Source organism: Trichomycterus rosablanca, chromosome 4 (genome assembly GCF_030014385.1).
Source record: "Trichomycterus rosablanca isolate fTriRos1 chromosome 4, fTriRos1.hap1, whole genome shotgun sequence".
Lineage (NCBI taxonomy): Eukaryota > Metazoa > Chordata > Actinopteri > Siluriformes > Trichomycteridae > Trichomycterus > Trichomycterus rosablanca.
The window spans coordinates 37,591,282-37,615,111 of NC_085991.1; the positions used below are offsets into that span (position 1 = coordinate 37,591,282).

Here is a 23,830-nt window from a genome sequence, read left to right on the forward strand (position 1 = left end):
TCCCTTCCAGAGTTTGGATGTTTGAACATTAGTTTATTCCTCATACAGATAGGCTAAGCTTGTTGACATTTGTTAATATTCTGTATTTAGTGCTTTGCCCATGAGTATCTAATAGATACATAAAAATTAAATACTGCCTGCACAAGTTCTTAATGATCCCTAACATATTTATTAAACCAGATGAATATTTGCATATTTATTTAACGTTTCCCTGTTTTAATACTTCAGTTTTAATACTTCTACTTTTGCTACTGCTGCTCTTTGCTAGATTTCCTGGACTGTTCCTGATGAAAAGAGGAAATCCTGTGTGGCTAAAGGAAAGACTGAGGTGAGTGCTGTAACTTTGTATATGTTTAAAGCTTCTGAGCAGTTTGAAGTCTGTTTACTGTAGTGCACAAATGAGTAACTGTGTGTGTTTCTACTTGGTGGAGCATTTTTGTAAATCTTATTTTTGTAAATAATCCCTGAATTTCAGTTTACCAGCAGTTCTTAAGAGAACTGTTTTAGCATGCTCGAACTTACACTGTCTTGGCCTCTCTGTGTGAAGTTGCATATGGGGTGCTGATGTGTACGAGTGATATAATTAGGCCACTTTGTGGCTGCTTTCTACCAAACATTCTGTTCTGTGGTGATGATTTGGGAGCTGTGAATGACTGACAGAAGGGAAAAGGCCCAAAGGATGGTAAATAGGGGACTTATTACAGTCTAATAAAAAATAATTACAAAGAACCCTCAATCAACTGATTAATGAAATTAAAATAGAAGTAAAAAATTTGGAAGCATGTTATTTCAGATGTCAGTTTTTCTAAATTAAATGTAGCTTTTTAATACACTTTTAATCCCCTGCTGGTCTAGAAAACATTGATGTAGATGATGTGTCTATTTTATATTAATTATTAATGCCTATTGTGCACCAGAATCAGCCATTATCTGTAATGTCTCGGCACTAAAAAGATTGTGGAGGTTTTTTAGAGTTGGTTGTCAGTATAACTATTACAATTCACTAAAATCACTAAAACCTTACATGTTTAAACAAGTATGAGTTTAATAATTATGAGTTATATTTAAGTTAATAATAAGAATAAATGTACTCAATTGGCTTTGACTTTAATTCTTGGCCTTATAATATCTTATGCCATAAGAAAATGTGATTTAATTTTGTAATTTTGTTCCATGGAAATAGAACTTGGAAATGCACTGATGACGTTTACATTTACATTTTTGGCATTTAGCAGACGCTCTTATCCAGAGCGACTTACAGAAGTGCTTCCATAGTAGACATTTCCTACTCTAGTTTAAGTGGACAACAGTCGAAGAACACAAATCTGCTAAAACCTGTTAGAACCAAAATTTTTTTTTTTTTTTTGGAAGAAATGGATAAGAGCATTAGTAAATAAGTAAGTATAAGTCAGCTCTCTCTTACGTTTATTCTATTACAATAGTCAGGGTGTCATGTAAAGCTCTTATTCTCTTGTATTATACAAATCAGAAAACATTACCAGGCTGCCAAGTGTATCGTGTAAAGGGCCAGTGATAGCTCAGTGGTTAAGGTACTGGACTAGTAAACCGAAGGTTGCCGGTTCAAGCCCCGCCACCACCGAGTCGCCACTGTTGGGTCCCTGAGCAAGGCCCTTAACCCTCAATTGCTCATTGTGTAAGTCGCTTTGGATAAAAGCGTCTGCTAAATGCTGAAAATGTAAATGTAAACTATGCATTGTAGGAACATGGTTAGTTTTCTTTAGTGTAGAGGGTTACTCTGTACTCTGCTTCCCCCTTCAGGTGGACTGCAATAACTACATCCGTCTGCTAGAGTTTCTGAAAGATGGACGAATCTATGTCTGCGGCACCTATGCCTTCGACCCCCAGTGTGCCTTTCTGGTAAGTGCATGTGTATTACAGGTGTGTTCATCTTTTTACGACTAAAATGAACAAAAGAATAAAAAGATGAACAAAATTAACAATAAAATAGTAAAATATACTCAAACTATTTACAGATGTTAAAAATTAATTTAAAAAAAAAAGACAACACAAAAGCAGACACTTCCAAAATTCCTTTAATTTACAAAGCTTAAGACAACAAATGTTAACTTTACTAAATATAGCAAAACTGTCACACACATCTTTTCCACAACCATTCCTGAATTCCCATGGTTTTAAACTCATTACTGTTTGTTTATGCAAAGCCAAACCTCCTTTATCTATTCATAAAATCATTAATCAATGCAGTTTTATAGTGAAAACATCATTGGTTTTGGTCTTTCTGTTCTTCCTTATTTAGAATACCTCTACGTTTTCTCTGGAAACTGAGGATGGCAATGTGAAGATGGAGACAGGAAAAGGGAAATGCCCTTTTGAGCCCAGCCAGCACTATACTGCAGTCATGGCAGGTATGAGACCCTAACAACCCTGCTGGCTTGTTCTCATCATTCTTTTTCATTATTTGCTCACATTCTTCATTTTTTAACTCACTGTCTGTTTCAGGAGGGACTCTGTACACTGCTGCCACTAGTAACTTCCTGGGTACCCTATTCGACATTTCCAGGGCAACAGGCATCGAGCAAGAGCGCATCCGGACTGAGCGATCTATCAACTGGCTCAGTGGTGAGAGACACACACATGCAACAAACACACTCAGGCATGCATACACTCATTCAACAGAACTAATCACTGCACTAGCACAATCTGGCACTGGCTGGCCTGGGTTTCCTGATGTGTAGCTTTCACTCAGTGATCTGGGTCACCAGCATTGTAGAACACACATTGTCCTTCCTCTGCTGTTAAGGCCTTTAGCATTTATCTGCTCCACTTGGTGAAAGTCTTGCCTCCAGCTCAGCGTAACAGCAGGAAAAGAGCAGCATGCTCAGTGACCTATAGATTTAAAAAAAATAAAAAATAAATAAAAACCACAATGTTAAGAAAACCTACACATCAGCCCATGTCTTTATTGGCCTCTCTTTGTGCAGAGGAACAAAGTAAGGCTGGAATAAGAAATGACCTTTCCCAGACTGTTTTCATGAAGTTGGAAGCATATACGTTATTTTAAATGTACACACCTCTGTAGATGTCATTTGCGTTATTGATCCGTATGGGCCAGCAGCAATGGCCTACGGATAATACCCCCCACATGAGGCCAAAAGTGCTGGCCGTAAGGAAAAGGTTCATTTAAAATTTATTAAAAAGATTACTAAGCCTGCCAGGGGGAAACATGGGAAAAGTGTGCCACTATTTTATACAAATAATAGCGTGCATCTCATATGTATCTAAATACAGATCCAGAGTTTGTCGGCTCAGCATTTATCAAAGAGGATGAAATGAACAACCCTACACAGGAAGACGACAAGATCTACTTTTTCTTTACTGAGGTTGCCAAAGAATACGACCTTTACACCAAAGTTAAAGTGCCCAGAGTAGCACGAGTGTGTAAGGTAGGAAGTAGAGCATGTTACTTTTAATCCTGTTTAAAGCATCTGAGCGCTGTGTGTGTGTTTACTCAGCTTTTAGTTTCAATGTGCACACAAATGCAATGTTCCATTCGTTTCTCTCAGTCTGATATTGGGGGAATGAAGACCCTGCAAAGACGTTGGACAACGTTTCTGAAGGCTCAGTTGGTGTGTGAGGACCGAGCGAGTGGTCAGCGCTTTAACATTCTGACCGATGTCTTTACCAAACAGCACCAACCAGGAGACCCCAGCAGCACTCATTTCTACGGCATCTTCACATCACAGTGGTGAGTGATCACCTTACACTATAGTCAAAGGTAATATGTGGTATATTTATAAGTGTTTGTGTGTAGGGAAAGGGAGGCGATGTCTGCAGTGTGCGTTTACAGTCTGGATGACATCATTAAGGTGATGAATGGGCCATTTAAAGAGCTGAAGAAGAGCTGTGAGAACTGGATGAACCCTGAACCAGTACCCACACCCAGACCAGGCCAGGTATAACCACAAACAATACAGTACCAGTAGATACTCTTATCCTGCATTAACATGTTTGTGCCGGCTGTGCCATTGCTTCACTCACCTTGCCACTGCACTATGTATACACATCTTCATGTTTATAACAGACTGTTCGCAGAGCTTACTGGTTTTAAACGCAACCTAGCAGGTCTGCCTTTACATTAACTAAAAATACTGAACTAATGAAATACTAGCAATTAGAAAGTATATTGATCTGTTTAAAATACCTTGTAACCCCATCTGCATTTTGGGCAACCCCAACTGAAGTCTATACAAAGGTTAAAAAGCACTACTAGCTGTTAGTGACTGGATGTGTGATAAAATACCACCATTTCCAGGAGTATTCCTGTCTTATAAACCATATAAACATTGTTACATGGATTATTCTCTTCTGATGCTGAGTTTTCTGTATGCTGAAATCTTCTGAAGGTTCTTTGTTCTGCCATCTTTGCAGTGTCTGAATGCGGCTCTGAAAGCAGAGGGCTTTGATTCATCTCTGAAGCTGCCTGATAAAGTACTGACATTCATGCGAGATCACCCCTTGATGGAGAACAGTGTGGTGTCAACACCCCTGCTGGTTAGGAGTGGAGTTGCATACACCAAAGTAGCGGTCACTCTGACGCGCGTCTTCAATGGCAACAGCAGACTAAATGCTACTGTCCTGCATCTTGGAACAGGTGAGAAACACACTTGCAATATATTCCCCTGCCTGAAATCTTTCTATTTTTAATATCTGATATTGTTTCTAATGCATGTAAAGATCGTGGGGAGCTTCACCGAGTTGCAGTGGTGGGACAGAACACAACACTTCTGGAGGAAATCCCTCTTTTTCCAGCTTCAGAACCAGTCAACAATATCATCCTTTACAAGGTAAAATAAGATCAACTTTAAACAGTGGAATTTTATGTATTTGCAGCATTTATTTAAATGTCTATACCACCTTTATTTTTATGTTTAGGATAACTATGTCATAGTAAGTTTTTATATTTTATTAGTAATAATAATAAGACAAAACAACTAATCAAAATGGTTGCAAGCTTTTTTTTGCATTTATTAATCACATTGCTCAGCACTGATCAGTACCACAATTGGGCAGAAATTGCTAAATGTAAAAGTTATTTAGTTACACTACCACTAGTCCTATTTGCCCATAAATGTGTGTGTTTATTTAAATTACACTATATGGTATAGTACTATATTAAGTATTTGGACACATGACTATGAGCTTGTTGGATGTCCTATTTCAAAAACAAATGGTACTAAGTGTGACCTCTGTGTGATCTTTTCAGCTATAACAAGTCACTCTTTTGAGAGGAATTCTCACAAGACTCACAAGTATGTGCCCATTCAGTCAAAAGCGTTTGTATGTGTGGGCACTTGGTTGGTCAGGAAAGCCTCAATTGATGTTCCAATTCATTCCAAAGCTGTACAGTAGTGCAGACGTCAGGTCTTCGTGTAGGTCTCTTCAAACCAAGCTTTTCTTCATGTCTTTATAGACCCTGATTTGTGCAGAGGCACAATATTGCTGCAACAGTAAAGTGCCTTCCATAAACTGTTGCTGCAAAGTTGAAAGTCTATAATGTCCTTTGTAGGATGTATTTATTACACCTGTTAGCAATTGTTACAGCCGAAACACAGAAACACAGATTCAGCTTTAAGACTGATGGTTTTGTTTCTCACAGGATGAGGCTGTGGTTGGTTCTCCCCTCTCTCTGGTGAAGTTGTCTGTAGAAGGATGCTCCATGTACCTTACTTGTGAAGTATGCGCTCGTGCTCGTTCACTCGGCTGTGTGTGGAGAGAAAAGGTCGGGGCATGTGATCGAGCCATCACTGAGTGAGTCCCTCACACAGACACACCAGATATTGTTCATCTCTGTTCGTTTTCTAATTTCATTATTACTACTGGGTTTCAGATCAGGTGAGGTGCTGAAACATGAGGACTTGGTGAGCCAGTGTGGCAGTGGTGAAGGTGTGTTTCATTACTGTTCAAATTAAAACTGACATGGCACCATTGACAAAAAAACACCACCTACCATTTCTTATAAATGTTTTGTGAAATTTAACTTCATTATTTAACCAATATAAGATGTTTCATTTACTAAAGATAGAATGTTTCAAATAATGCAGGTTATAAAAAGGAGGATATAAATAATTACTGTTTTAAAGATTTGAAATAGTAAAAACAAATGCATGCATGCTTTTTGGGTAAACTGGTGCATGCATAAGTACTGTAGTAAATTAATTAATGAATAAAAAAAAAAAAAAAAGATCTACCAATCAGAGAAAAATATATAAAACATCAGTACCAAGGACGTTCAGTGATATGCTTGCTGAAAAAGGAAGGCATAAAGTGATTATAATTAAGATATTTAAGTAGTGTTACATTTGCAGCATGTAGTAGATGCTTTAATCCACAGTGACTTACAGTTATGCCCAATACAATACAAGCAATACAAGCAATGGAGGGCAAGGGGTCTTGCTCAGGGGCCCAACAGTGGCAACTTGGTGGTGGTGGTGGGCCTTGAACCAGCAACCTTCCGATTTCTGGTCCAGTACCTTAACCACTCAGCTACCAAAAACACTACCAATATTGTTTAAAAAAACACTAATACAATCACAGTAAACGATTCTGAGAAACTATATTTATGCACCAGTTCAGTGCAGCTCTACCCTAAACACTTCAGATAAGTGGTTTCATATGTGGATGCATTAGAAAATACTTTATGATTGCATTGTTATTTACATAGCCTATGCTCTTATTTTGTTCAGTCTGTATTAAAATATTCTTTTTCCTGTAGATCGCTGCTCTCCTGTAAAAAGAGAGCTACATGTGGTGGAGGGACTGCACGTGCTGTTGCCCTGCGTTCAGGTATCACCTCGACCCTGCTACTGGCAGCACCCAGATCAGAGACACACACGCCGCCACCACTCTGACCTGGAGGTGCGAGTTACACAGGAAAGCAAGGGCACCTACGTATGCTACTGTGAGGAAGCTGGGCGGGACCAGCCACCCTGTCGCCAGGCTGAATACGAACTTGTCCTGGATGAGCCAAGCATAGGCAGCATTGCCAAGCTAGCAGGCAACCGGCAGTACATTTTTGGTTACATACTGTTCTTCGTCATGGGTTTCCTGGTATGCGGCGTATTTGTGTTTTTATCTCGCAAGCGTCGAAACAGAAGAGGAGTCAGTCACTCTTCGTCAAGGTCTGAAAAGGGACGAGACCTTTTGCCATCTTCAGACACGCCCCAGTCACCCAGCAGTGCCAGTCTGCTCTCGGAGGGGGTGGCATTTGCAGAGAAAAGGAACGGGACGCTGAATGGCCACGGCGGTCACATGGTACATACGTGTATTTACACTAATTCTAGTGGCCTGAAGCTACAGGATTCAGCGGTGAACCTGGCAGAGGAGCTGGATGGCCGAGAGAGGGCCGGACCTGAGGGAGAGGAGGAGGGCCTCGGAGAGGGGCTTAGTGAAATAGGGGATGGACTAAAGGGATTAGAGGAAGAACTTGCTAAGCTTCAGATGATAAGAGGAGCTCCACTGGCACAGTGTGAGGAAAGCTCAATCTAAGAACATGCACACAAAAAGAACTTATGACCACAGAATAAACTCACTTACACCTTTAATTCCACCTGATCGTTTAACATGTAGCAAGACTGGTGGAGTGAACAGGTGAAGTGCATGAAGACTTGTGAGCAAACACTCATGCACTCATTAAGTACTCACAATCTTGAGAAAAGTAAAAAGCTTTCAGAAGTCACAGTGTGTGATGTGTTGTTTTGCTGTGTGGCTAGAAACAAGTGTGTGTCATTGCACTCCCCCCAGCCATTTCCAACAGTCACACACTTCATGAACTTTGTGCAGTATATGTGCATGTTTATTATATTTCTGGGTTTTTAACCCAGCTTTGAGTGTATCCTCACGTATGTACCATAAAGCAGAACTTTAAGGTTCAGTGAGCAAATATACTCAGGCCTAAAAAGCATGATGAAGGTTCAGCATCACTAGGGCGACTTTAAATAAACAAATACTGTATTTTAACATTGCCCATGCACTAAATGAACAAAGAGACACCCCCCCCCCCCCCTTCTATTTATTGAATTATTGTGTTTCAGCCAAAAGAACTGCTAACAGATATAATAAATAAAAAAATTATATACTTCCAACTTTGCAGCAACAGTTTAGGGAAGGCCCTTTCCTGTTCAAGCACAAATGTCTCCCTGTGCACAAAGTAAGGACATGAAGAAAACCTTGCTTTAAAGAAACTCCAGTGGCCTGCACAGAGCCCTGACCACAGCTCCACTCAGCTTTGGAATGAACTGGAACATCAGCGGAGGCTTTCTTCACCAACATCAGTGCCCAGCCATACACATGCTCATTTGATTAAATGGGCACAAATTCCCACAGACATTCCTTGTGAGAAGTCAGAAGAAGTCTTTCTATAGCTGAAAAAAGATCACAAGAGGTCACTATTTTATAACCATTTGTTCATGAACTGGGATGTCTAACAAGTTCATGGTCAGGTGAAGTAAATGTTTATGCAGTACATTACTACTCACTTAAGAACTGTCTGGTCATTTTGAATGACTGTAATGTCATTTAGGTTTAAATTCTAACCTACTCGTATCCACAGCAGGAAATAAAATGTAAACCTTTACTTATCGATTAATTCATCAATAATAACAATTTTCTATTTCGATATTAAATACTATTTAACTAGGAAAAACAGTTCTCTAAATAACAAACATGTTCTCTAAATATGTTAGGTTATGTAAAAAGCAATTTCAAAAATGTTAAGCTATCCACATGGAATAGTTGGCTGAACTTTAGTAAAGGGCAAAAAACACACTGGATGGACATGATAAGCTACTAGTGCACAGTAAGAGCACCCAGTACTCAAACATTAGACAGACTTTATGCATAAAGCATTAAACATATAGTGAAGGACCATCATCAAACCTGCTAACAAAAGCACATATGCAGGTTACAGTCTTAAAGAAATCCATGATGGAGAAAAGCATTATTCTAACCAGGGTTTCTATCTATGCACTCCTCTATGATTTATTGATAAAGATGGGCCATCATTAATATCTAATCTGAGAGTACACATAAAGGCTGACTGCGTACACAGATTGATTCGAAGATGAGTTAATGTGCTGCACCAATTCTGCATCAAGAGCAGGTTTGGAAAGTAGATCCTCATCCGTTCTAAGACTATTAAGCATTACAAGAATGCTGTTCAAAATACTGCTGAGGAGTAAAGAAAACGGAATATACTGACAAAGTGCTCGTCATCAAGTGAAGCTAAATGTTCTGATTCTGCAGAGAACTGAAAGCTACTCTTAATCAGACTTGTATTTTCATTAGCCATATCCTGTCTGTTAATAATGTTGTATATTTGTGAGTATGTTTTGGAATTTTGTTCTTTTTTATTATATTTTATCTCTTGTTTAACAGTCTGAATGTTTGTCTAGTTTGAAGGATTCACTGCCATTTATCTTAGAATGTCCGTTCTTTTTAACATGATCATTTAATGTAAAGGGAGAGTAACACTCAGGACTCTGGAATTTCTTTCTTCAGCTTGTATGCTACCGTCAGAACAATCACAGGTACATATTTATCAGAAAAGATCAACAACAGTTACAAATGAATCAATTATTCCTGAGTGGTACTTTCACTGGTGGTTTATTGTTAATAAGGAAATTTATTGTTCATTATTGTACAAATGTTATATTGTACAGTTTTATTTTTATAATTTATGAAATAAATGTACATTTGTTTTAAATTTGATTTGTTTGTGTGAGTACCTTTTTTTTTTTTTTTTATAATAAAATAACCCTAACCCTAATCCACTGTCCATTCTGATGTCTTGGTCTCAATGATTTGTGTATAAATATTTATTAAAATTGAACAGTAGAAGATCTAAAATCGTTACATCCCCACCACAAGCATTGGCACATCTGGTAAAGCACCTGGAAAATAAAGTCTACAAACTACTCCTAGCAGTATTTACACATTGTAACCCTCGTTTTCAAAATGAAAATCTACAAAAAAATATGATTATTATAATTAATAAAATACCTGGTTTAGATAAGCAACCAGCATCTTAGAATATCCATTACTAACTTACTCAGGTCTAATCAATCACATTTTAGATCACACTGCAAGCTAACTGGCCCCTACCTGACATTTACTGTAGTGGTGTTGATTATTTGAGAATAAAACCTGTTCCTTGAGGATTCCACTATTAGTAGTGCTTGGTAACAAAAATCTGCCATGGTTAAAAAAAGGTTTTGTTGTGAAAAGACTGCAATTTAGAGCATGATCAAAAGTGGAAAGTTTTGGTGCCACCAATATCTTGCCAAGATCTGTCAAAACTGGAGGAGGCTGAACAGGATGCTGAACTACCAAGTGGCCAATGGCAACTTTAAAGGACTTATATGTAGGGATGTAACGATGCACCACAATACAGTAAAAAATCGATGCATTTTTGCTACGATTTAAATCGGTAATTCAAGTCAAATAAATCGATATTCACTTTAAACAGCAAAGGGCACTTGCGCGAGCCACCCTGCATGGTTGCCAAATCGGGATCCATTCAAATTGGGTGAAAATGTGACCTGGCAACCCTGTCACTACACAGTTTTAAAAATAATGGCGACGGCAGGTGAAGCTGTGGAACTTGAGGATGCCCCCTCCTCTTTCAAATCAGAAGTGTGGCAGCATTTTGGTTTCCTCAAGACAATGCAAGAAATATGGATGTTGCGATCAGAGAGGCTGGGCTGGCACCACATATCAAGTGTTTTGCCCATACGCTGAATTTGGCCAGCAAAGCGGGTTTGAGTGTACCCCGCGTCAGCCGTTTGTTAGGTAGAGTGAGGCGGGTGGCAGCCTTCTTCCACCGTAGCCCCACAGCAACCATCGCATAAGCCAGGGGTGTCAAACTCATTTTCACCGAGGGCCACATCAGCATTATTGTGGCCCTCAAAGGGCCGATTGTAACGTATCCTGCTGTGATTGCAGTCTGTTGTTTTTCTTGGAGGCTAAATTCTGCATTTATATTGTCTTCCTTTACCACAGACACGGCCTCATAACACAAGAGACGCACTGGTTTCTCTTCCTGAAGCCCAAACTTGTTTTCATTTTCATTAAATTTCCTCCTTCTGCTTAATTTTCTTATCTTCTTGTACATTTTGGGATTATGTGTAAATATTTCTTATCATCTACTGGTGGGATGTGTCACTTTGCAGGTCACAAAATCAGGCATTTTGAGAGATGCAGTTTGTTTAGGATTTTACAGTGTATTTTAAGACAATTGTTCTGCCCTCACTAATAGTTTATCCCCCTTGCTCAGCTAGACAGACAGACAGACAGACAGCTCTTCAGAATACAGTCGGTTTATTTGCTCGCCAGCTGTGTGATACACTGTGTGCACCAGAATGAAGTAAAAATACAAACAATAAAAACAATAGAGTACAGTATACAGAATAGAATACAGTACAAGCACACAGCTGTAGTCAAGTGTTACATCTGGTACTATATGAGCTTTAACCAAACGTAAAATAGCGCTAACGAGTTAGCATTTTGTGTAAAGATACTAATTGCTATAGTAACGGTAACAATTGTATTTAATTACGGTAAATTTGTAACTAAAACGCTGTGATATACTCACTAAACATTTACAAACAACTGAGAATATAAACGCCACTACTTACAGACAATGCTTTGGTATTATACTGCAAGTTAATTATTTATATTTATTATTATTGTTTACATTACTACCCGTGTTCTTTTGCCGTAAGTCACATGGCTTCTCAGAGGTGGTCAAAGTTAGTTGCCATGACTACGATGTCACCGGTTGCCGGTTAAAGGCGCAGGTGTCCTATTCAATTATAAGTGCGTCTCTGTAACGACTCGAACCATCACAACAATCGTACAGTCGTTTAAGCTCTTGCGGGCCACATCAAATGACGTGGCGGGCCGGATCTGGCCCGCGGGCCGTGAGTTTGACACCCCTGGCATAAGCTAATCATTGACGTTGTCACACGCTGGAACAGTAGTATGGATATGGTTGAACGCTATCTCGAGCAACAGGCAGCCGTGGCAGCAGCTCTCCTAAGCACAGATATCAGACGAAATGCCCGTGAAATAGATAGTCTGGATGGCTCAGATGTCAGTGGTGCAGAGGACATTGTAAGACTGCTTAAACCTCTAAAAACTGCCACCACTGTGCTATGTGACGAAAAAAAACCAACTGCAGCTCTCATTATGCCCTTAAAGCACATGGTCGAACAAAGCATGTTACCCAAGGAAGAAGACTCCCTCACTGTGAGCAACATACTCAACAACCTTTCGGGCAGATACACTGAGGAATATAAATTCCTGCTGGAATGCACTGCATTTGACCCCAGATTCCGAGCTCTGCCTCATCTAGAGGAAGACCAGCGGCAGGATGTGTTCCATAGACTGAAAGAGAAAGCTGAGCAGTTGCAGAAGGTATGTATTAAAAAAATGTAAATATAAAAACAATATATACTACATAATGTAAAATAATATTTTATTATTATAAGTAATAATGTTGCTTCTGTAAAAGTAATTAAGTACTTAGTCTTTTCTATTTTTGTTAATTCACTGTGAAGGATAAAGATGAGGGGGGAGCAGGTACCAACGACCACATCCTTGCAGCAGAGCAACCTGTTGACCAGACAGACACAGCAGGACCTGAACAGCCTCCTCCCAAGAAGACAGCATTGGAAGATCTTCTTGGAGGGACTTTTGCTGAACCAGAAGCAGCACAACCCATAAGTGGAATTGATGCAGAAATTGATAAGTACAGGACTGAAACACCCATTTCCCTTACAAACTGTCCACTCAAGTGGTGGAAAGAAAATGCTAAATTTTATGCACTGCTTTCACCTCTAGCAAAATCATACCTATCCATACCAGCCACCTCTGTCCCTAGTGAAAGGGTTTTTTCAACAGCAGGGGACATTGTTAATGCTCAGAGATCTCTGCTTCTGCCCAAAAATGTAGATATGCTAATATTCCTTAAAAAAAACCCATGTAAATTCCAAGCTTGGAAGGAGCACAGGCAAAACCTTAGTTTATTTATTTGAGGTCACTTTCTTTATTTGTATTATTTATTTAATTATATAATGTGGGATCTGAAAATTTAATTTCAGTTTTTTACACAAAAAGAGAAATGTGCAGCATTGTTTTGATTGTTTTTTATTTAGATAAGCACACACAGTATTCTGTATTTTATTTTATTAAAGATAAATGATAAAAGGAAACTCATAATTTGTCTTCAATTTCATTTTGTTTAAAAAAAATCGTATCGTGAACTCAGTATCGTGAATCGTATCGCATCGTGGGTAGAGTGTATCGTTACATCCCTACTTATAAGTCTGTATTGCTCAGATTGTGTAAAGTGTGCGTTGTCACACGTACAGACCAAAGTTTGTCTGGATGGGAGGGTGGCAAGGAAGACAAAAAAAAGTAAGACCTAGAAATCAGTTGTATGTATATGGACAAAAGTATTGGAATACACTTATTACTGTATTGAGAAGTTTCCAGTGCCATCATCACGTGTATAAAATTAAGCACTTATTCATGCACTGTAAGTATGTAAAGAGCTTCTTAAATTTGGGTGTGGTACTGTAATAGGAAGCCACAACTCAGTTATTACTGGTAGTATTGAAACGTGGAAGCATTTAGGAACCATGTAAAACTAAAATGCGGGGTCACAAATTTCATGCTTAAGCATACCAAGATAGTGATGGGTCGGTCGCGAACGATTCGGCTCTAAGAGCCGGCTCTTTAAAGTGAACGACGGGATCCGGCTCCTTATTTACATTGACATTTTCAGCATTTAGCAGACGCTTTTATCCAAAGCGACTTACACGATGAGCAGTAGAGGGTTAAGGGCCTTGCTCAGGGACCCAACAGTGGCAACTTGGTGGTGGCGGGGCTTGAACCGGCAACCTTCTGTTTACTAGTCCAGTACCTTAACCACTGAGCTATCACTGCCCAGCATTGGGAGCCGATTCGTTTTTTCTGTCAAAGCCGCATACACACATATATACACAAACACACACACACAGAGAGAAAGAGACAGCGTGCACACGAACAGGAGGGAGAGATAACTCAGCACTTTACACAAATCAAATCACTTTATTGTCACGTCACATCAACACAGGTGTGAAAGGTGCACATTTTCATTTATATTTTGTTGAGTGATGCTTCGTTGATGTTGTTTCACTCTAGATGCTTGTTTATTTTGTTTTATTAGGATTTTAACGTCACGTTTTACACTTTGGTTACATTCATGACGGGAACATTCACCTCACTTGCATGTATTTGTACTGTGGGAGGAAACCGGAGCATCCGGAGGAAACCCACACGGACACGGGAAAGACATGCAAACTCCACACAGAAAGGACCCGGGCTCTTCACCTGGGGATCGAACCCAGGACCTTCTTGCCATGAGGCGACAGTGCCAACCACTTAGCCACCGTGCCGTCCCACTCTAGATGCAAACGTACAAATAATATACACAATCAGATATTTTTGTCTAATTGAGATGGGTCGTTGTTTTTGTATTTTATAATTTATTGTTGTAGCCCTCTGTTCCATGTTGAGTATATAAATAAAGCAATTTAAATAAAAAACATTTGATACAATGTTTTTTTTACATTAGTAATTCATTTTTCATGTAATTTGGTAATAAATTAATTTAAGCAATAAAAAAATCTAAGGAGCCACTTGGGAGCCGAAAGAGCCGGCTCTCTAAAAGAAGCCAAATTTCCATCACTATATCAAGAACTGTTCACTTCCAACTAACTCTGATAAAGCTCAGGAAGATATCAAGTCTAATATTAACAACTGAGATCAGGGGAGAGCGCGAACGCAGTCCCCCACTACCAGAAATTATGCAGTCGAGATTCCCACATTTGGGGAATTCGCAGGGGTCAGCACAGCCGGAGTGCAATGGCTGAGCCTCACCCTGGGTGAACCACCTTCTTGATCATGGTATCTCCCCTGCCAGGTAAGTATGAATTCTACACGCACCGCGGAGCAGCGCCACCACAACACACCGCGTTCACACTCATGGTGACACACACTCCCTCGTTCATTACACACACACACACACACACACACACACACACACCTTTACAGGGACACAGTCTGCACATCTGTATCACATGATCGCTGCATTTCTTCTACAAAACTCTGCTGTTATCTTCATCTAATGAAAAGTACACCGCTCTAAACCACTTCCCATCATGCACTGCTTCTAAATATGTAACGAGAGCTGTGATGTTTAGCTGATGGTTTCAGTTTGATTTGCTCTCCTGAGCAATAAAAGTCCAGACGTGCATAAAGCCACAGAAACACATCAGTAAATTCAGGGAGTAGAACTGAACGCTTTTAGCTTTCTCGGTTTAATTCAGATCATTTAAACACAAAACGTAAACATGTAAAGAAGCTAGCTCCAGCATGGTGGTAGACTTCAAAATAAAAGTCCAGTTAAAAGCTCGCATTATTGCAAGGACAAAAATAAGTTCTCTAGGATGTTCCACTACACGTAAAAGAATCTAGGTAAGTTCTAAACTGACAAACATTAAAGTCCAAGTATAGAGCAAGAGTCCCTTCAGATGGTAGAAATATGGCTATGACACAGTAGGACATTAATTAGAAAATTATTGGTGTGACAGGTAGAGGTAAAACAAGCAGTCCAATATATTAAATTTTAACAACTTCAAGTAATTTCTAGTACACGCATTTTTCACTTTACTATGTGCACGTGTGTTGATTTTAGTTATTAATTTAGTGGTCCAGCAATAAACGCATGTTTGGTGGAACTTTTACTTTAAAAGCAGTGCTGCATGTCTGTGATGTTTTACTAAGACTCAGCAGACAACAAGCAAAGTCTGTGTAAAATTTGAGGTCATGATTACAGAACTGTAACTGAGTATGTGTGCAACGCACAAATGTTACATGAAATAAACATGTTAAGATGTTCTGAGCTTCTAAACTCGTGTTTTTAACGTCCATGATCTTTCATTCCACCACATCAGAGGGGGTGCACCGTTCCCGGAGGCACTGCAATACCGGGTCGATGCGTGGAGTGGACGGAGCAAGCCCCTATTCCATCTCCCTGATCCAAAAATCAATTTAATATATGGTCCCCGGGTAGGGGACGTATCAGATATTAAACTGATAAGAACAGATACTACACTTGATCTTAGCCAAAAGGCCGAGAAGCGATACCGAACCAGAAGAGAAACAAGGAGAGTCATTCAGCAGTACACAACACACGAGGACGACAACTACCGTTTTTAGCTTCTACCACCTACTGTGTATCAAATACACGAACAATAATCAATATTAAGCGCTTTAGAACAGATCATTCCATTAAAAATTAACTAGCCGTTTAGCTACAACAGACTCAAGAGAAAGATTAGCAGGAGCGATGAGCTCATAAACTGACCAATCAGAAACGCGGACACACTTTTTCCCCTAGTACAAACCTTTTCTCTCTTAAAATATTAATCTAAACTATAATTTAGTAAATAAACTTGGGTTATTTTTAAAATACGCAAAGCAGAACAAAGCAACTGTGAGAGGTTTGTATAAAAGTTTTTTTTTTTATTAACTTTCTACAGCTTTGCCCCTCTGTGGTAAAAGCTGGTATCACATAAGAACACATTTAACATTATTGAAAGACTAAACAGAGCAGTCAATAAGGTTTTAGTAAGTAAGAGTCTTTTTCCTTTATTTATGCAGATTAGTAAATGTTTATCTGCACCAACCGTTCTATTTAAAAAAAGTGTTTCATTACACTAAGTATTACCCTTTTAAATTACATGATCCATAAAACATTTAAAAATCAGAAATGGAAAATAATAAAAACTAATACTGTTGGTCAATCAGCAATTATTTTTAATTAGCAGAAAAGGCCAACATTCATTACTTAAGAAAATGACAAATACTGTATACCACCCTTAAATATGCCACTAGTCTTCATCCTCCACAACTTGAGGACGATACACATCAAGGTTCTTTTCTGTACTAGCACACACGTGGTGGAACAAACTTCCCCTGTCCATTTGAACATCTGAGTCTCTCACCGTCTTCAAAGAAAGATCAAAGACCCACCTTCAAGAGGAGCTCTAGCTTAAAGATCTGGGCAACATTTCTTCACAGAACTGATGCTAGGCTTTTTCTTTGTGCAGCAGATTTTCAGGCTGAGATGGTGGTCTGTGATAAGTGACAATGGTTTTCTGATGGTACTATTAAGCCCATTTAAGCCATACCTGTCAAGTTTTGGATTTAAAAATAAGGGAAATTTTCCGCCACGCGCTTCGAGCCGTCCCACCAGCCCAACTGAGGTTCAGTATCCCTTACATTTTAAGACAGGTTTACAAGAAATCTAAAATAACCACCTGTGAACCACTTACAAACTACAATTAGATGATCAGAATCTGAATCTCCCCACCACCACCGACATCTACACCTCCAGATGCAGGAAAAGGGCCACCTGCATCATGAAGGACCCCACTCACCCAGCACACTCACTTTTTGTCCCGCTCCCCTCAGGCAGGAGGCTGCGGAGCATTAAGTGTAGAACAACAAGACTGAGAAACAGCTTCATTCCCGAAGCTGTAAGACTCTCAAACTCCACCTCGCCAAACACTCTGCACTGACACTTTCAGAGTACACTTGGACACCTTACATTTACGCACAATAAGACACTGTCTTTGCACCTTGCACTTGGTCACTTTATTATGCTGCTACTCAGTTCTACTACCCATGCTTATAAGTTAAATGCACTCTTATTGTTCATGTTGCTGCTACATTTTTACATTTCTACATTTTTACATTTCTACATTTTCTTCTACTTTTTATATTTGTAAATATTTTTCATACTATGATTATTCTTTTGTATTGTATATATTAGATATTTTATTGGGTGTAACTGGGACCTTGGGTCATAATTTCGTTCCACCTCATGTACCACATGTGATGTGAATGACAATAAACCCTCCTTGATCCTTGATAGGCCTACCTTTGTTGACACTGAAATGCTGTGGACATTCCTACATATGTAATTCTTATAATACAGCCTAAATGAAAACACAAAAGGGAATTGAAGCACATTTATTTATTTTACATATCTTCCCCCATGAGAGACACTAAAATCGCAGTTACAAACCTTACAGAATGCATAACTGCCCCATCCTGCTCCTCTTTAGAAAGGTAAATTCGATGTCCCATTTCTCTAAATATTTACATGCAGTCTTTACTTTTTTGGCAGGAATCTCTCTAGGTGCCAAAATTCCCCTAGATAGTTTAACAATTTAACTTTTTTATGTTTAGGTTATACTAATATGTGGATATTGTTTGTATTGGAATAATTTTGTTATTGCTGAATTTGAAAGTCCATATTTGTTTATAATAATCTATGTTATTTTCTCATGTTTAAGTGATAGCTGTCACTTTAAGAGCTCTGTCATATTTGCTATGCTGAGTGCTAGTGCGCAGGTTAGATTTATGATGATTTAGGATGGAGCCAAACGGTTTTCTGACCGTGTCTGGTAATTTAGATTAATTAGATATAATAATTAGACGCTGTAGCTGAAATACATGCATTTTTAAGGTATTTAATATGTTTATAAAAAAAAATAATAATTCGATTTTTCGATCGAGTGGACTAGATATTTGTGGAACACGCGTCAGACAGAGGTCTCCGCATCATCTTAAAACTTTACGAACTTTGGATCTACACTCTCCTTGCATCCATCCATCTCTCCCTGTTCCAGGTTTGTTCCCGCTGTCCGCACTAACCTAGCGAGATTAGTGACATTTTAGTTTGGAGAGGCACAGGAATGTTTTTTAAAAGTATAATATAATACGGGAAATTAACGGGAAAATACTAATACGGGAGGACGGCAGGAAAGAGGGGTCAAATACGGTAGTTTCCCGGCCAAAATGGGAGACTTGACAGGTATGATTTAAGCTCATTTAAATTTTCTATACCAAAACCACACACAAATCTTAATTCTTCCTTAGATACATAGTATGTTTTGAAGCACATGACTTCTATACTTTATTACTATACCTTGAGTAAAACATAAAATCTGAAACTTTTTGTTTAACTGTAATTAGTGCATTACTGTAGTACAGTTAAACAATGCATTAATTAGTGCATTGTTTAACTGTAATTAGTGCATTACAACTAGAAATTATATTATAAAATGGATAGTTCCGGTCCTAAAATCTGATTGGCTGAGCCGCGTTCGAAGCCGTTGTAAAATCCCTGATAAACGCACACCTATGACCACCTCACATCATTCAATATTAATACGCCACTGAAAAGAGAAATTTAATGTTATTTTCGCCCTCATGTTTCCTAGCAACACTGTTAATCGAACTAACCTTGCGTCGCGGAAGAATGCTTTATTGTAAGTTTATACACAATAAATACATTTATGAATTAAACATTGTTGTATTTATTACATTTTATGTTGACCGCCGTTTTATAAAAGCAATAAGCCACTCGAGACCGTGCGTTACTGCTATGATTTTAGCACGGGGAAAGAAGTTTTAGGCACTCCGCGAAAACGTCATCCCCGTGCTAAAATCACAGTAACGCACGGCCTCTCGTGGCTTATTGCTTTAATAAACCACAATCTCTAATCAGACTTAACTTATTTAGGCCAATCAACAAGACAGTAAACTCAAAGTTTATATTTGCTAGACCGGCAAAACACAATTTCACTCCACTATTTAAAAATAAAACAGTTGGCAAATCTAGTCGTTTTGTTGCCCTTAATAGAATCAACACAATAAAATAGCGATTGTATTAAATACCAGTAAACACTGACCTTAAAGATGCTTGATTTAAAAAGTGACGCTACTGTTCTACTGTCAAGTGTCAACACGAGTTCAATTACAATACATACGGGTGGTCAGATCACCCATTAAAATACCAAACATACAAGCACAACAAATCGACACTGGATAATAAACACATGTTGCGACTAATCTGAAGAATGTAAATCGATATAAAGTGTTTAACTCACCTAAAGTTGTGATGCGTACAGAAACGCGATTAGGCCTACCTACATGTTTCCGTTGCTCTGGTCTGTATCATTTAACTACGCTGTTCTAAATGATTTGCTGCTATTATTCCAACACACCGACAACATTCAAAAGCTTTTAATACTTTACGAAAATTTTAAAATACTCTAAACTATACAAACTTTCCCCTTCAGTCACACAGGCGTCTTTACAGAAGCTCATTAAGCCAGCGCCCTTTCCAATGAGCAGCATGAAGCTCTGATTAGCTGGCAGGTGAGAAGAAAGATCATGTGATCACCCTGAAGAGCAACTGAAATACAAGCAGCTTTATCAGTGTATAAGCCTTTAGCATTCAAAATATTTCATTCTTTATTTAATGGAAAGTTTAACTGTTTTAATTTATTATGCTTAGTATGTATATATTTGTCAAATAATTTGATTTTAAAACAAAAGTTTTTGTTTTGTAGTTGCAAAAATCTCAAGTTGCTTTTAATAGTGGTTAGAGGCTAGTGTTTAAGAGTAGTTCATCTAGTATTTAAATAATGATTAACATTATAATAGACATATTAAGCAGGGGATGGGATTTTTTAATAGTGCACAAGTAAACATTGCAACGTGACCTTATGCTGTTGAAGCCCAGCCACCTGGTTTGATGTGTTGTTTTCTAACATGTTTTTTTTCTACTTGCAAGGATTTTTTAGTAGTTCAGCTCAATCTAGTCAAGCAATTCTCCTTTGACCTCTTTAGTCAGCAACGTTTTTAATCTGCAAAACGCTTACTGAATGCTTTTTCAAACACCATACAACAAATGTAAACCTCACTAAGTGTGAAACCAGAACAGAGGAAACTTTATTTTGTTGTTTGGATGTCCATATAAGCAATTGATTTGTTCTACAAAAAATAAAAATAAATAATGAACAAATACAGAAATGTACCTACACTGTAAAAAATAAACATTTTTTTACAGGTTTTCCCAGTACATTTTTACAGTTTTTCCCTGTATTTATAAAAGACAGAATTTTTTTGTAAAATTACAAGAATAAACTGTATATTGAAAAGTGTCATGTGATTTACCATAAAAAATCTGTATAAATGAAATACATAAAAAATCTGTTTTTTAACAGTTTTTAGATGACACTTTTAACAAAACTAACTGTAAAAATAAAGTAATCTTCATTGACAAAAATAGCAGAATCTTCTGTAATTTTCAAAAAAAAAAAACTTTTGTTATGCCGATATATCACTGTCAAATAAATAAAAATACTGTTAATAATGCATTTAAAAATGTACAATTGCAAAAAAAATATGTGATCAAAGAAAGAAATATTTAGTAATTTTGCATTTCTTAACCACTACTTTACATACATAAATTGGAAAAACAAAGGTATTGCCTACCTTATTAGACAGGCAACAATACAATTTAAACAGATTTTAACTTTTACTTTATTTATGCATTTGTATTAATTTAAAGATTGAATTGTTAAATAAGTGCATTTATACAAACTGTGTAAAACCATAGTCAAATTTAAAACGTTATTAACTGTGATTTATTCTCACATTTATAATATTTAAATCAAGCATAATTTACCCATCCCCACATTCACAGGAAAAATGTATTACAGTTCATCTGTGCAACATGTTGGGTGCACATTCCAACCAGAGCACCACAGATATAAAATGATGCTCTAATTTACCAGTTACACACTTTTGAGTGCCTGTTGGTTTTGCATAAAGAATATATGCTGGTGTGACACAAATCAATTACATTTTAGATTTAAACATGACTGCATTGTGTTTATTAGTTAACTTAACTTAGTTGCTTTATTTCCCTGGAACTACTTAATGCAATAAGTTTATCAGGTGAAACCGGATATGACGCACCGGGGATTACGCAATACATCGTGAAGGCACATTGTGTTTCAATGGCAGGTAATGTGAAGCTTTACAAAATCTTTTTCCATATGTCTAATTGCATGCTAATCATGATGTTTATCTTATTATATTGTTTAATATAGCTCTTTAGTTGAATAATATTCAAGTTTTATTGCTGTACATGCTTTATTTGTTTAAAAATGCTAACGCTAATTCGCGCGTGCTAATGCTAACGGCGGACCTGCTTATATTGATTTATTTATTAACATCTTTCCAGGGATTCTGTGAATAATATTGAAGTCTTGAGGCAGATTTGAATAGATTGCCGTTGGCTGACTGTATATTAAGTCCGGCTGCGCTGTGTGTGATAATGTTGCATTGCCGTGGTGCTAGCTAGTGCTAAGCTAGTCAAGTTCATCAGCCAGTATTCTCAACTTGTGGCAGTAAGATTCTTTCCCGAAAGGTAAAAATGGCTTAAATTACTTAATGCAGAAATATATTAGAAGAAGGTAGAAAATAAAAAGATGTGTAATATTTGCTGTGCCAGTGCATTAAAAAACATGGACACAACCTAGCTAGCTAGCTAAGATGTGAGCAGGCAGCTCGAGCCTGAGGGGAACTTCATGCTTTTCGTTTGGCGCTCACGTTCTGCACAAACTAAAACAAAGTGATTCTGTAACGTTAGTATCATTACAAACCTGAGTTTTGTGACTGTTATCCTGGAAAGCACACACATGTGAACAGTATTGGATAATCAATGAATTTGTAATGTTAAAGTCTTTACTATAGAAATAATATTTTAGTTATTTACAACAAAACAACTGATGTCTTGTATCTTCTGTTTACAGATGGTTGGAAATGTGTAGTTGCAGTTGGACTGACCTTTTACTGGTAATTTTTTTTCTACATTTTATGCTAAATTGAAGAATATTGAGCTACTTTTGACTGAACACTGAGTTAAGTTTAGATTAAGTGAAGAAGAAAAAATGTGGAAATTCTTATTATTTATTCTGTTTGGTTCTTTTACTTACTTTTTAGTTTTATGTATTTTATGTCTTCTTTTTTAAGCTGGTAATTTCTTTATAAATATTTGTCTTGCTGATTTTGATTTCCTTTAGTTTTCTTTAGTAATTTTTTATTTATATATCATTTTAATAGTATCCAATTTCATCTACAGTTTAGGATTCCCCCAATCACGCAATACCATCAGCGCTAGGAGGGTGAAGGTAAGCACAAGTTTCCTCTGAGTTGTTACAGCAACCACCCCATCTTTTACGTCTGAGTTGAAATAAAGGTTAAAGTGAGATATGTTAAGTCCTAAATGGATATTTGTGTACTGTTAAGTTCAAGAAAGTGATTTTTTCATCCTCTGTTCCATTGTAGGATGGTGATATGGCTGCAACTGAACGGGGGATTGAGGAGACTGTTCTGGGGATCTGTGTGACTAGAGTTGAGGGAGCTGAAGCCATGGACCCCCTGCCAATACTGGAGTGGTATTAGAAGGTGGTGTGGTTCTTGGGCAGTGTGTTCCTTGCCTTTGCAGTTCGGGCTGATTTATGCCTTATACAGTGTATCACAAAAGTGAGTACACCCCTCACATTTCTGCAGATATTTAAGTATATCTTTTCATGGGACAACACTGACAAAATGACACTTTGACACAATGAAAAGTAGTCTGTGTGCAGCTTATATAACAGTGTAAATTTATTCTTCCCTCAAAATAACTCAATATACAGCCATTAATGTCTAAACCACCGGCAACAAAAGTGAGTACACCCCTAAGAGACTACACCCCTAAATGTCCAAATTGAGCACTGCTTGTCATTTTCCCTCCAAAATGTCATGTGATTTGTTAGTGTTACTAGGTCTCAGGTGTGCATAGGGAGCAGGTGTGTTCAATTTAGTAGTACAGCTC

General features: G+C 37.9%; 1 protein-coding gene, 1 long non-coding RNA gene and 2 other non-coding genes across 4 annotated transcripts in view; 2 read left to right on the forward strand and 2 right to left on the reverse strand.

The window, feature by feature from the left end:
* sema4f (sema domain, immunoglobulin domain (Ig), transmembrane domain (TM) and short cytoplasmic domain, (semaphorin) 4F) overlaps positions 1 to 7,772 on the forward strand; it is a 94,741-nt gene extending 86,969 nt beyond the window's left edge. Inside the window, exons 3-14 of the mRNA XM_062994248.1 lie at positions 269 to 328; positions 1,780 to 1,878; positions 2,279 to 2,387; positions 2,482 to 2,601; positions 3,271 to 3,425; positions 3,546 to 3,727; positions 3,794 to 3,935; positions 4,411 to 4,633; positions 4,717 to 4,826; positions 5,639 to 5,790; positions 5,870 to 5,925; positions 6,755 to 7,772. Of these exons, the coding sequence (XP_062850318.1) occupies positions 269 to 328; positions 1,780 to 1,878; positions 2,279 to 2,387; positions 2,482 to 2,601; positions 3,271 to 3,425; positions 3,546 to 3,727; positions 3,794 to 3,935; positions 4,411 to 4,633; positions 4,717 to 4,826; positions 5,639 to 5,790; positions 5,870 to 5,925; positions 6,755 to 7,527 (2,181 nt within the window). The 3' untranslated portion in view covers positions 7,528 to 7,772. The remainder of the gene's footprint in view (positions 1 to 268; positions 329 to 1,779; positions 1,879 to 2,278; positions 2,388 to 2,481; positions 2,602 to 3,270; positions 3,426 to 3,545; positions 3,728 to 3,793; positions 3,936 to 4,410; positions 4,634 to 4,716; positions 4,827 to 5,638; positions 5,791 to 5,869; positions 5,926 to 6,754) is intronic.
* A 7,076-nt stretch (positions 7,773 to 14,848) lies between these two features.
* Positions 14,849 to 15,012, reverse strand: LOC134313090 (U1 spliceosomal RNA). The gene has a single exon (XR_010011988.1). It is a non-coding gene; the product is annotated as a U1 spliceosomal RNA (small nuclear RNA).
* A 1,025-nt stretch (positions 15,013 to 16,037) lies between these two features.
* On the reverse strand, positions 16,038 to 16,228 carry LOC134313224 (U2 spliceosomal RNA). The gene has a single exon (XR_010012115.1). It is a non-coding gene; the product is annotated as a U2 spliceosomal RNA (small nuclear RNA).
* Positions 16,229 to 21,943: 5,715 nt separating this feature from the next.
* On the forward strand, positions 21,944 to 23,487 carry LOC134311639 (uncharacterized). Its single transcript, XR_010011462.1, has 5 exons — positions 21,944 to 21,972; positions 22,193 to 22,378; positions 22,764 to 22,806; positions 23,093 to 23,141; positions 23,299 to 23,487. It is a non-coding gene; the product is annotated as an uncharacterized LOC134311639 (long non-coding RNA).
* The last annotated feature ends 343 nt before the right edge of the window (positions 23,488 to 23,830 follow it).